General features: G+C 41.8%; 1 protein-coding gene across 1 annotated transcript in view; it reads right to left on the bottom strand.

The window, feature by feature from the left end:
• heatr6 (HEAT repeat containing 6) overlaps nt 1-14,605 on the bottom strand; it is a 67,963-nt gene that overhangs the window by 13,832 nt on the left and 39,526 nt on the right. The window contains exons 12-16 of the mRNA XM_072589803.1: nt 7,179-7,540; nt 5,681-5,803; nt 3,915-4,001; nt 2,249-2,383; nt 829-951 (exon numbers count right to left, since the gene is read on the bottom strand). Of these exons, the coding sequence (XP_072445904.1) occupies nt 829-951; nt 2,249-2,383; nt 3,915-4,001; nt 5,681-5,803; nt 7,179-7,540 (830 nt within the window). The remainder of the gene's footprint in view (nt 1-828; nt 952-2,248; nt 2,384-3,914; nt 4,002-5,680; nt 5,804-7,178; nt 7,541-14,605) is intronic.

Raw genomic sequence — 14,605 nt, forward strand, 5'->3', positions numbered from 1 at the left:
TGCATGACATAGAAGGCAAGGAATAGATCAAATGCAGAAAATTCATCAGGCCATAAACTACATAATTGTAGCAGTGTATATACATAAACAGTATCTACACTTGCAAAGGTATGCATAGTTCTTTATAATTCCCATTACAATACCTGCATGTGTATGTCAGAAGCACTAGTAGTTTCACATTAAGTAAAGTTAAAAAAAAATCACACAACACCAGGTTATAGTCCAACAGGTTTATTTGGAAGTACTAGCTTTTGCAGCACTACTCCTTCATCAGGTAGCTGTCGTTGTGTGATTTTTAACCTTGTCCACCCCAGTCTAACATCAGCACCTCCACATCATGACATTAATTAAAACACATTTTAAAGTCCAGGTAAATTATGCTACAAAGGGAAGTAGAGTGTACAATTGGCAGGGGATGCTTAACAGAGGTCTGTTTTTAGTCCAGGGTTAGATGTTGGTCACAAATGGTCAAACATCAGCAGGTATTTTACGTAGAATCCCCATAAATGTCCCTAGCCTTGTTCATTTATCAGGTATATTTTTAAAAAATATTTCTCTGCCCCAATTTTCCCCCCTTTTCCTGAAGCAGCACAGTTCCATGGGCTGCCACTATTCCTTCACTGATGCAATTATTATTAATGCGAGCATCTAAATAGCTGCATTTGCAGAGTCTTCAAGTTTTTGAAGCACCAAGTATCAGGCACCAGAGATGATTTTATACGCTTTGGTGCCACAGAGGCACACAGCCCATCACCAAGTCATGACAAAATCTCTCTGGCTAGTAAAGCAGGCTGTGCACCTAACTGTACAGCTGTAAGATGTACTGACCTGTCGGAGCGAGGGGAAGAGGATGTAAACACCGAGTGCTCGCACAGCAGCTGCCTTGACCAGAGGATGTTCGCTATGATTGAGCCCGAGCAGCATAGTTATGCACAGAATCTGCTTTTCATTCTAACAAAACAATTTTATTGCATTAATATTAAATCCACAGTTAAAGAACTCTTTCAGATACAACACTTCCACTGATCTAGACACTTTAACTGCTTCATTAATCCCTTTCACTACTAAATGCTTTCTTTTCTTGTTTCACAGTAAGATAACCAATGTTCTCTTCCCTGGAGATATTGAAGCATGCTGGGGTAATAAACTATACAGACTGCCAGACCACTAACATGTCACCCAAGTGGTCATTCTATATGTGGGATTCTAGACAGTCAGTTGAAAAAGGGTCTTCAACCATCAACAGACTTTTCAACTGAAGACAATCCTGATCTTCCTCCACCAGCATCAAGAACTAGCTTGTCAGTTTAGGTCATTAGAGAGTGAGAAGAAATGTGATCTTAGCTTCCCTCTCTGGTGCATGCGTCAATGGCTAATCATAGTGTGCCCAATGTGGCGCTGCCAACTAGGGTAGTAAAAAGACCAAGAATGAAAACAGTATCCCTCAGCATATGTTGCTATGTCAAACTGAACAGTACTCATTTATACTTCATTCTATTTCTGGTTATGCAGCCATGTTGATCTCTTTGCAGGTTAATGTTGTTAATCTTGCAAGTATCAATGACTATACTCATAGTTCTTCCATCTCCAATCTCTCCATAAACTGCTGTGTCCCATAAACAAGGGCCCATGAATTAAATACTCCCATTTTACTGCCATGTCCCTGTGGAAATGGACACTGAAACACAAATGATTAATGATAACCAAGTACAGAGTAAAACCCCCAGCAATTTACCCGAGTTTTTCCAAAATAGTGCAATATTTTTCATTTCCAATTTTTCAGATTGCATTCATTTTATTTGAAATGTATAGCAGGGTTGGTGTGGATAAAACGTTTCTCCTGGCTAGACAAGGCTCAGTTCATGTCTCTCTCCAGGATTTGAAACCCCTTTCAGTGCAGGACTGAATAGGTGCCACGTGGTCTTAAATCCTTCAAAAGAGGCCTTAATTAGCTCTCATCGCTGGTTCAGGTTTAAGTAGTACAGTCAGACTCCCAATATTCACATCGATATCAGCCCATCAACTCCACCAAATACACATTACCACATTCATTCATCTTGTCCTGTGCAAAGCAGCTACCGTACTTACCTTCCTAACAACAATCTTCAGAACAATTTACACATTGGAGAGATGTATTGACAATATAGTTTCCATGTGATTTTATTTTCATTATATTACTCTAATACAACAACGCCTAAGTACAGCAAGGAAAGAAATGTAATCGACTGTGTTTCTCAGTCATTCTTACTGGAAGACTGTTAAAAGCCTCTGGTAAAATTGAAGAAATTGCATCGCAGGTGCTAGTCTGGAGTGTCGGATGTTCATCATTCTGTAATGCCCCGGGCAAAGGACCATTCAACATCCTGGACCAGAAGGTCACAACCTGCATTGGAAGAGATGATCCCAACTCAGTACAAAAAAAAAATAGACCCAGACAGGGAAAACTTGTACTTGTGCTGAACAGTCTGACGAAAACAGCAGAATTGGAAAACTACAGCTAATGAGCATCTATTCACAGTAAAATAAAACTTGAATTGAAGAGGTTTGATCGTTTCATATCTCTGATCTGAAGTTGTTCAGGGACCAATAATGTTGTGTGCTTGTTAGAAGAAAAATCAGATTCTACAATAAAATGGTTGCCATGGTCTTACCAAACAATGGAACTGCTTTTTCATGAGAAAGAGAGAGAAAAAGAGAGAGAGAGAGAGAGAGAGAAAAAGAGAGAGAGAGAGAGAGAGAGAGAGAAAAAGAGAGAGAAAAAGAGAGAGAGAGAGAGAGAGAGAGAAAAAGAGAGAGAGAGAGAGAGAGAGAAAAAAAGAGAGAGTGTGAGAGAGAGAGAGAGAGAAAAAGAGAGAGAGAGAGAGAGAGAGAGAGAGAGAGAGAGAGAGAGAGAGAGAGAGAAAAAGAGAGAGTGAGAGAGAGAGAGAGGTGAAAAGGAGGAGAAGAAAAAAGAAGAAAAGAGATTACATTTTTATTTACTCATCAGACATGGGCTGCCCTTGAACTAAGTGGCTTGCTAGGCTATTTCAGAGGACAGTTAACTGTCAACCACAATGCTGTATGTCTGGAGTCACATGTAGGCCAGACCAGGTGAGGATGGCAGATTTCCTTTCCTGAAGGTTTGGGGATTGGTGGTTTAACCATGAATCCTTCATGGTAACCTCAGCCAGTGGGGGAAATTGAACCCACTGGCATCAGTCTGCATTACAAACCAACTGTCCAGCCAACTGAGATAAGCCGACCCGACAACAAAAATACCTCAGTTTTTGTTCTCAATTCACCCTGTGCTGTTGACATTGAGAGTTCAGCCATGCCATTTGAGGGCAGCAGATGGGAACTGCCCCGTGTCAGAGGGTAACATTACTGGAGGCAGGCCCATTCTAAGCTAACCTGGCAGAAACTGTTTGAAAATAAATATTTAGTTCAATCCACAGTTGCTGCTGAGGTAGATGATCTGAGATAGCCATAGACAGGCAGTAATTGGCAGAAGCAGATTAGAGAAAGGAAATTCAACCAGAAAACCCAACACTGATGAGTATCAAACAGACAGAACCAATCTTGCGGGGAGGATCAGGAACAATCAAATAGCCCTGCAACCATATCTGAATAATGTGTGAATCCTGACAGCCTGGATCCCATGGACCTTCACCCATTAACAAATCAGTAATAATTAAGGAGACAACAGGTCCAGAAAACCCATGCTGTGGGATAGCACTACCATAAATAAAAGTTATTTAATAAAAATACATATTAACTGATTCCAATTTCTTCTAATTCTGTTGTTAAATTGTCACAGCAAATTATGAAGACAAGTTGACAACAGCAACTCAAAGAGCAGCAAATTATATCAATTATTAAATAAGCACTTATCCACAGCAATAACTGAATCAGTGAGAGAAAAGATAATAGTATACCTGGCTGACAAGCACTCTGTCACTGAGGGGTGTGGGAGAGTCCAGCTTATGTTGCTGGACAATCCCTGAGCCTATCTCCTCCAGAAGCTGAAAAAAAAACACATTTATCAGAGTTGTATGTTCCCATAAGACATGATTAGATGTTTGGATATGGTCCTTGCTGCAGGAGGAGTTGCAGTGTGATGGAGACAGGATCAGAGAGAAACAGTTGGGGAAACACAGAGAAAAGAGTATGTAGTGTCCCTCCAAATCCCTTTTTACACTTTAATTTACGCTGAAATCCTGATGGTGACAATTCACTATTCATCTGCAGTTAATAAGCAGTGGTCATTTTCTAACGCTTCTCCGTGGTGTTCCTCGACAATTTGTCTTGATAACTGGCAAAGGAGAACAGCAATGCTGACTGCAATATAGTACACTTCCAGGAGAATGATCAAATCAAAACTGAATTCTTCCAGTCTTTAAATCGCCACATACCAGTGCAATCCGCTATCGGCTTTAAGTATTTCATTTTAAATTACAGCAGTGCACAAATAATAGTACCCAGGCTGACAGATACTCCATAGACACATGCAGCACTTCTCTATTGTTCCTAGTCAAAATGTAAATATTTTAACTTCATAATGCACATGTTGGATGGAGCTAGCAATGCACTAACTTTAAACAGATATTGGTGAGGGAATTTGAACAACTGGAAGCTGCTTTTAAATTCCTATCTTCACGTCAAAAGATTTGGACATAAAAATACAGCCTTCTTAAATACACTGGACACATCAATATCTGAACTACAAAGGACATAATACTTATAGCACTAAAGATTGCAGAAGACAGAAGGCACTGTTTTCAATGCAAGAATGTGGATTATTGGCTTAGCTAGATCAGGTCTCACCGTTAATCTATTTTTGGTAAATTAACCTCAACCAGAACAGCAAGGGGAGCAACAATTGGCAACAAGAACTCTGCTCCAGGAACAAACAATGAATTAAATCAGGGAGCAGTCCAACACCTCACAACCTCTGGTGGAAGATATATCTGGTGAAGACAATGACAGATGGACTGGAGATTTCCTCATAGTGCAAACAGCCAGCATCTAGGATTACACAGAGACAGTGGCCAATATGTGAGACATTGACATCAAGAAGTGTAGCGGTGCCTTCCAGATAGGAAGGGAAAAAAAATGGGAGGAGTAAAGTTAAAAATTGTCAAGCTCCATTCAGGTTATATGTCCACACTCCTATTTCTAATGTGCATTATGACGCGAGTCTCCAAAGAAATAAGTCCTGGAGCTGAACTGCTGCGAGCCAATTTTTAAAAATTACTATAGGATGAAAGCCATATGCTGTTTATAAGGAATCTACATGAAATGAAAATGAACCAGCTCCCCAGCAGTTTGCAATGGGCAGGCACATTGCACAAAGTAACTGCGAATTCATGCAAAGAGGCCACAAAAGGTTTAATGTTGGAAACACAAACTTGGAGTGGGCACATGTTTTTGTGATGTCTGACCAGTAAATACCTAAAACTAATGCCTGCTTCTGAAAAGAAAAGTGACACAACCCCTGTGGCATCCTCAGAGATATACGAGGGAAAAACAGTGCCTTTTGTTTTAAAGCTGTTTCCATTGGGTTTCTGCCAAAAATTGCAGCAATAGACAGGGAGAACTCCCACAGAAATTCCAGGCAAGGAGTTTCATTTCCTAACTCCATCACTCCAATGAAAAGCACCCAAAACAAAAATGGCAAACCTGATTTTAGTGTTCTCCTTACCCTGGCTCCATGCAGTTGAATAGATGGATCTGGCTCCTCCATACATTTACACGCTACTTCTCCCAACTCAAGCAAGTTGGCCTGGGCCATTGTGAAATATCCTTTAACAAGCAAGGCCAATACCTAGAGGACACATAATTGAGGAGAAAATAGTCAAGTGTCATTTGTACTTCCACCTTCCTTTAGAAAGGGCAGAGTGCACTCAGTAAAACGTACGAAACAATAAAGGTTGTGTTACAAAAACAGAAATTGCTAGAGAAACTCAGCTGATCTGGCAGCATCTGTGCTGATAGAAACAGAGTTAACATTTCACATCCAGTGAACCTTCTCCAGAACTGATAGCACCCAGGAGAAAAAAAAAAAAAAATCGGTATTCTTCTTGATGACAGGAGGTAGAGTGAAAAGGAGTGAGCTGATAGGTAGAGAGAGAGAGAGAGAGAGAGAGAGAGAGAGAGAGAGAGAGAGAGAGAGAGAGAGAGAGAGAGAGAAAGAGAGGTTGGGGAGGGAATAACCCAGGGAAAAAGGAAAGTTAGATAGGTAATACTAGGGACTGTAGGGACTAGGACAGGGTGGAAATGGGTTGCCTGTTCTGAAAACAACTTTTGTTATGTGAGGATGTAAGGGTTGGGAGTGGGTAAAAGACATGGAAGGAGGTTTCAGGATCTAAAATTATTGAACATGATATTGAACCCTGAAGGCTGCAAGGTCCCCAAGTGGAAAATGAGATGCTGTTCTTCCAGCTTGTGCTGAACATTGCCGATGCACTGCAGCAGGCCCAAGACAGTGACATTGGTCAAGGAACATGATGGTGCTTTGAAGTGGCAGGCAACTGGAAACTCAGGGTTACTTTAGGTCTGCGCAGTAGCATTTTAGGCTCTACTGCCAAAAATGTTTCGCGCTATTACTAATGTTTGATGGAAATATTACCCAGTGTCAAAATACTTGTTCTCTTAAAATGAAGTAATGTGATTGAAATCATCAATTTTCAGCCACAGAGTGGAACAGGTTAACAGAACAGCTTCATTCAACTTCACAGAGCAGGACTTTTTACAAATTAGGAAATTCAAGGTAATGAATAGTTCCATCTCAGTGTTTCACCCCACCCTCCCACACCTAACTGAAGAATAAACGGTCACAGTCCTGATGTTTTGTGTAGGTACTAAATATATTGGCAGGCAGATTGTTTGCACTTTGAACTTTAACCTCAGGATATCTACAGCAATGTAGTGCACAATTATTAATCTTCAAAGACTGAAATGCAGCAGGAATAATGTATCAAGATAGCCTCGGAGAACTCCAATTTGGGAAATCTCATCACACAGAAGTGCCAATGAAAGCAGATCTTAAGTCTTTCCTTTCAGCAGAAAGTCTGTGAGCCAGAGGGGCTGTTGCAAGGAAAATAGGAGAAAGTAAGCAAAGACTAAACATGCAATAAATACTTTAGATTAAAAAATAAAAGCCAGTTTTATTTGCAATGAGCCAAGAGGTAAGACCACACCTGTAGTGCTTCTACTCGCACTGGAGAGGGCTCATATATGCTGTTTGCTGCCCCTGTACTGGCGTCACTGTCTGAATATGGCTCCTGTTTTGGTAATGTGATGATGGAAATGCACAACTGAATCAACCAGCAGAGCTCGAACAGTGGACTTTCTGAGTTCTCCTTTTCTCCATCACGGGTTCCTGTTTGTTGGGGTTTTCTCCAAGACTCTAAGTCGCTGAGGCGGTGGGGTGTTCCTGAGCCACTGTTAGAGAGGCCTGAAGAGCTAGGCTGCTGTAAGAGCAGCTGTACCTCAGGTAGTGGGGCCTGCACGGAAATGATCGCCCCCAGTAAAGTCAGGCTGCACACACGCACATTGACATCTGAAGTTTAAAGAAATAAAAAGGCACGTTAGCCATTGGGATTTAAAATAGTGATTTCAAATCAGTTTTCCCAAAATTAAAGTAAGAATCAAGATTAATGCCTGACTGTAGAACTGAAAATGCCTGATACATAAATAATAATTTGGTCAGTGTCAATTCCATGATGGTTTGGTACTAATGTTAAGTTGTGGTCTATGATGGACCAGTGGATAAAGGAACAACTTAGTGGTGCATTGATCCATCCAGACCAGGTAGGTTTCTCACACTCCTCAGAAGACACCACCATTAACACAGTCTGGATTATTTTTTTTAAAAACAAGTGGAATATTGACACTGTTCAACATTAGAATCATTAGATGTCGGGGGAACTAGCACATAACCCCACTAGTTTGTGGGGTTTTGCTAGGTTGAAGGTGGGGTTGCAACATTTGGTGTCTCTACACCTATATCAAGAAGGACCGAAAACAAAAAGAAAAACCCAACTGGATTCTCAGTCCAATCACTGGCCAGACACTGAAAAAAATTACACATGCAGGAAAGCACAAAAGCATCTATGAAAAACCCCCTCACAATAGTACAAAACATATGAAAAGTTGGCCAGGAAGATAAAAGAATGAAAATAACTAAAACTGGCTGCCAGATTTCAGCAGTCAGTTACAAGGCAGGATTGGTAGAGATAGCTCTGGGAGAGATCACCTAACCATTATTTCAACCAGAGAATGGTACAGAACTGGATGTAGTTTTGCTCGCTGAGCTGGAAGGATTGTTTTCAGACGTTTCCACACCATACTAGGTAACATCATCAGTGAGCCTCTGGATGAAGCTCTAGTGGTATGGCCCACTTTCTATTTATGGGTTTCAGCTTCCTTGGCTTGGTGATGTCATAGAGTCATAGAGATGTATAGCATGGAAATAGCCCCTTCAGTCCAACTCGTCCATGCCAACCAGATATCCCAACCCAATCTAGTCCCACCTGCCAGCACCTGACCCATATACCACCAAACCCTTCCTATTTACATACCCATCCAGATGTATTTTAAATGTTGCAATTACACTCGCCTCCACCACTTCCTCTGGCAACCAATTGCACACACACACTATGCATGAAAAATTTGCCCCTTAATTGGTAATTTTTAATGTCCGGAAGGTCTACTCCCCCCAATCTGTGAGGCAACTGCAGTTTGGCTAATTTAATGAGGTCCCGTTTACAGTGCCAGATAAAAGGAGCTGAACCAACTGTTCAGTCTCCTGAGTGTTTGTTTATTGAAAACAAACCCGTATAGGGTATAGCAAATGAGGGAGAATATTCATCTTGATAAGCGCTATCCAACCCAACCATGAGACTGGAAGTGCCTCCCATCTTTGGAGGTCTTGTTTAATTTTTTCAAAGAATTGAGTAAAATTGGCTTTGAACAGCCAATCCAGAACTGGAGTAATGAATATGCCCAAATACACAAAACCCCCCTGTGACCACCTAAATGGGAATCTATAGTCACTCTCAAGGGCCAACTCTTTCGGAAGACCACCCATAGGCATAGCCTCTGATTTAGCAAAATTAATCTTATACCCTGAAAAAGCACACAATGCATTCACGCGTTTGATCAGGCAAAGCACTGTGACTGCTGGATTTGTCAAGAAAATGAGAACATCATCTGCATACAGCGAGATCTTATGTAATTTTGACCCCACTTCTGGAGCTGATATATCGAGATCCCCACGAATGGCCTCTGCCAACGGTTCAATCACCAATGTAAAAAGTAATGGTGAAAGGGGACAGCTCTGCCGGCTGCCCCTAGAAATATTAAAATTGTTTTATCGTACCCTGTTGGTAATGACCGCAGCGAGGGGTACACTGTAGAGAACCTTTACCCATCTTATGAAAACTTTGCCCAGACCAAACCGGTCTAGAGTATAGAAAAGGTACAGCCACTCAACTCGGTCAAATGCCTTCTCTGCATCTAAAGAAATCACCAATCCCTGTATTGACTGCTGTTGGCATGCTTGAATTACGTTAAGCAGCCTCCTAATGTTATTGGAGGATCTGCGACCCTTTATGAAGCCCATCTGATCTTCTTTAATAATAGAGGGTAACTGTCCCCAACCCAACCTTAACGCAAGAGCCTTAGAGAGGATCTTAAAGTCCACATTTAAGAGTGAGATGGGCCTGTATGAAGCACAGTCTTCCAGATCCTTCCCTTTTTTAAGGATAAGTGAAATATTGGCCTCTCTCAGATGGTAGGAGACAAAGATGACTGTATGAATCATTAAACATATTCAGCATCGGGCCTGATAGTATACTCATAAATTCCTTATAGAATTCACTGGGAAGTCCATCAGGACCGGGAGCCTTTCCACTCTGAAGCTGCCTCACAGCTTCCTGCACTTCTTGCTCTGATAATGGGGCATTGAGAAAGGAGTCACACCCGGGAGCTTCAGATTTCTAAAAAAGGATTCCATTTTGGGCTGCCCCACCTCACAATTCTCAGACTGATATAACTTAGAGTAGAATCTCTAGAACGCCGCATTAATCTTTTTAGAATTACATGTTAGATTCCCAGACCCTTCCCTAATCGCTGCAATGGTTTGTGGGGCACTTCTCTTTCTGGCAAAGTATGCTAAGTATTTTCCTGGCTTGTCACCATGCTCGTATAACTTTTGCTTTGCAAAAGCCAGCTCCTTCTTTGCCGTCTGCGTGAGCACGGAATTTAGTGCAGACTGCAGTGCCGTAATCCTCTGTAGTTTGACCAACGAGGGTCTGTCAAAATAGGCCTTCTCGGCTGCCGTCAACCGTGCTTCAAGGAGACGTTGCTGCTCACCCTTCTGCCGCTTCCTACTTGTAGAATATGAAATAACTAACCCTCTGGCATAAGCTTTGACAGTTTCCCAGAGAACAGATGAGCTATCAACTGAGCCTATGTTGATGTCTAGGAATGCTCGAAATTCCCTGGAGAAATACTCCACAACTTGCTGTCCATGAGAATTAAGGGGTCCATTCGCCAGTACCTTGAATCCACTGTAACATCCTTAATTGTAACCATGAGGTACACTGGAGCATGATCAGAGATGGCAATATTACCGATCGTACAGGATGCCACCAGATCCAGAGTTACCGCAGGGGTCAGAAAAAAAAAAGAAAAAAAAAAAATCAATCCTCGTGTGACATCTGTGCGGATTGGAGAAAAGCGAGAAATCCCTACCTGTAAGGTGGAGACACCTCCAGATGTCCACCAACCCTAATTCCCCACACAATCCCAATAACTTTTAGTTTGTGCAGAGGGTATCGAGGGACCTTTAGGCAATCTGTCTACTGTGGGATCCATGAGGCAGTTAAAACCTCCCCCTATAATGATGGGTCGAGATTGAGACTTTAGTTTAGAAAAAGCATCTACCAAGAATTTAAGAGGATGAGCTGGGGGACAATAAACATTTAAAATGCCATATTCTTCCCCATTTATCAAGTCTTTAAGAATTACAAACCTCCCATATGTGTCTTTAACACATTCCAACTATTTAAATGAGAGATTTTTCCTTACCAATATAGCCACTCCCTTACTTCTAGTATTAAATGATGAAAAATAAACTCAGTCAAAGCCATTCTGCTGTAATTTCAGATGCTCTTTGTCATCCAAATGTGTCTCCTGAAACAAATCAATATCCACCCTCTCCTTTCTAAGACTCAAGAGTACCTTCTTCCTCTTAAATGGTAAGTGACTTCCCTTGATATTCCAGGTACACCATTTAATCAAATCATTAGCCATAATCTTCTGCAATTATGTTTAAATTTCAGAGAGAAAGAACCCGAACCACAAATTGCTGAGCCTTAGTGTCGCATGGTCCACCAAATATAAAAACTACATAAACTAAAACCACTACATTTAACAAACATACAAAATTATAAAAAAATAAAATACAACAAAAACCAGAAAACAAACCAATATATAAAGCGCCAATATCGCTGAGTAGGGGAACTCACCCCCTGCCGGAGGGGGAAACTACCTGTCCTGAACTTCCCGTAAATAGGCATCTAATCATCTCAACCACCTTCACTTCTCCCAGCTAGAGCCGCATCGCAAGCACAAGCTAAAAAGAATAAACACCCCAAAGAATATCAATATGAATTTTTTAAAAATTCTTTTATTTAAAAAAGGGGGAATAAATACCCCACCCATCCTTTGGTATGTCCTAACTTAGAAATTTAAAATGTACATCTTAACCACTGCCAGACATAGTTTGAACCAAATTATTATCAATAGAGGAAAAAAAAAGGGGAAAAACAAAGCTCCAACAGGATTTCCTCCATTTCTTTTACAGAATGATAAACGCATACCCAAGCAACAATATTTATACGTACTACAATTGTTTAAACTAGGTTAGTTTGTCCACAAAGTCTCTTGCCTTCTCCGATATGTCAAAGAGATGCATGGATCCATCTAAGGTGATCCAAAGCACTAACGGATATCTCGGAGTACTGAATCCCCAGCTCCTTCAGTCTTCTCTTGACACCATCATATGATTTTCGTTTCTGGTTCACCGCCGCTGAAAAGTCCTGAAAAAACATGATCTTAGACCCCTCGTGAATTAGAGCCTTTGGATCCTTCCCCTGGAGTCTGGAAGCCTCCATGTCTCTCCTTATCCCGGTAATGATGGAACCGCACCAGGACAGGACGAGGGTGTTGACCCAGACCCGACCTCCGTGCTGTGATCCAGTGAGCCCTCTCTATCTTCAATCCTCTCATGCCAGTCTCCAAGTCAAGGAAATTCGGAAGCCAATCTTCAACAAATTCCGCAGGCCGCTCACCTTCCTTACCCTCGGGCAGACCGATGATCCGAATGTTTTTTCTCCTGCCCCTGTTTTCAAGATCATCCACTTGGTCACGCAAATTATGAACCTGCGTCTTCAGGGCTTGGATCTCTTCCTTGAATGAACTGGCATCAGCTTCCACCACTGTGACCCTGTGCTCCACCTCATCCTTCCTCTTCTCCAAGTCGCCCAGCTGCTGCTCATGCTTCTGCAGCACGAGAGAGATTGGAGCCAACTTCTCTTCAATCTGTTTCCCCAACATCTCGCGAGATTTCGAGAGCTGGTTCACCAGGTCCTGGAGAGTAATCTGCTCTGAGGCTGCTGAAGGCTGAGCTGCAGGCCCGGCCTCAGATGCTCCTCCTCCCTTTTTAGGCATTTCTCAACAGCTGAAAATACAGGTAAGTCAATTTTTAAATGTTTCTTGGGGCTCCACAATCTTTCCAACACCCCAAGAAATCCTGATGACCTGGGTTGGGTGGGTGAAAGAACCGTCCTGCTCCTGCTGCGATGCGAAGCTCTGCAGTGTGATCTTCTCAGATCGTCGCCATCCTAGATTCCCCCCTTTGTTACTTCTTTAAAAAAAGCTCAATCAAGTTCGTGAGACATGATTTCCCACGCACAAAGCCATGTTGACTATCCCTAATCGGTCCTTGCCTTTCCACATACATGTACATCCCGTCCCTCAGAATTCCCTCTAACAACTTGCCCAACACCGATGTCAGGCTCACTGATCTATAGCTCCCTGACTTGTCCTTAACACCTTTCTTAAGTAGTTAGCCAACCAGTTAGCAACATGTTAGCCGACCTTCCAGCACCACACCTGTAATTATCGATGATACAAATATCCCAGCAAGAAGCCCAGCAATCACTTCCCCAGCTTCCCACAAAGTTTTCAGGTACACCTGATCAGGTCCTGGGGATCTATCCACCTTTACCCGTTTCAAGACATCCAGCATTTCCCTCTCTGTAATATGGATATTTTTCAAGATGTCACCATCTATTTCCGTACATTTTATATCTTCCATGTCCTTTTTCACAGTAAACACTGATGCAAATACTCGTTTAATATTTCCCCCATTTTCTGCTGCTCCGCACAAAAGCCGCCTTGCTGATCTTTGAAGGGTCCTATTCTCTCTCCCTAGTTATCCTTTTGTCCTTAATGTATTTGTAAAAACCCTTTGGATTCTCCTTAAACCTATTTGCGAAAGCTAATCATGTGCCCTTTTTGCCTTCCTGATTTCCCTCTTAAGTAGACACCTACTGCCTTTATACTCTAAGGACGCACGTGTTGTATTCTGTCTACATCTGACATAAGCTTCCTTTTTTTTCTTAAGCAAACCCTCAATTCCTCTAGACATTCAGCATTCCCTACACCTACCAGCTTTTCCTTTCACCCTAACTGGGAATATACTGTCTCTGGACTCTAGTTAGCTCATTTCTGAAGGCCTCCCATTTTCCAGCCGTCCTTTTACTTACGAATATCTGCTCCTAATCAGCTTTTGAAAGTTCTTGCCTGATATCGTCAAAATTCACTTTCCTCAAATTTAGAACTTCAACTTTTAGATCTGGTCTATCTTTTTCCATCACTATTTTAAAACTAATAGAATTATGGTCACTGGCCCCAAAGTGCTCCCTCACTGACACCTCAGTCATCTGCCTGCGTTATTTCCCCAAAAGTCAGTTAAGTTTTGCACCTTCTCTAGTAGATACATCCACATACTGAATCAGAAAATGTTCTTGTACACACTTCACAAATTCCTCTCCATCCAAACCCATAACACTATGGCAGTCCCAGTCTATGTTTGGAAAGTTAAAATCCCCTACCTTAACTGAAATCTCCTTACAAATTTGTTTCTCGATTTCCCACTGACTATTAGGGGGGGTCTATGATACAATCCAAATAAAGTGATCATCCCTTTCTTGTTTCTCAGTTCCACCCAAATAACTTCCTTGAATGTAATTCTGTGAATATCCTCCCTATGTACAGCTGTAATGCTATCCCTTATCAATAATGCCACTCCCCCTCCTCTCTTGCCTCCCTTTCTGTCCTTCCTGTAGCATTTATATCCTGGAACATTAAGCTGCCAGTCCTGTCCATCCCTGAGCCACGTTTCAATAATTGCCATGATATCCCAGCCCCATGATCCTAACCATTCCCGGAGTTCATTGCCTTCCTTGTTAGACCTCTTGCACGGAAATAAATGCTGTTTAATTATCAATCCTACCTTGTCCTCTGCTTTGTTCCTGCCTGCCATGACTCTTTT

This window comes from Chiloscyllium punctatum, chromosome 19 (assembly GCF_047496795.1).
Source record: "Chiloscyllium punctatum isolate Juve2018m chromosome 19, sChiPun1.3, whole genome shotgun sequence".
NCBI lineage: Eukaryota > Metazoa > Chordata > Chondrichthyes > Orectolobiformes > Hemiscylliidae > Chiloscyllium > Chiloscyllium punctatum.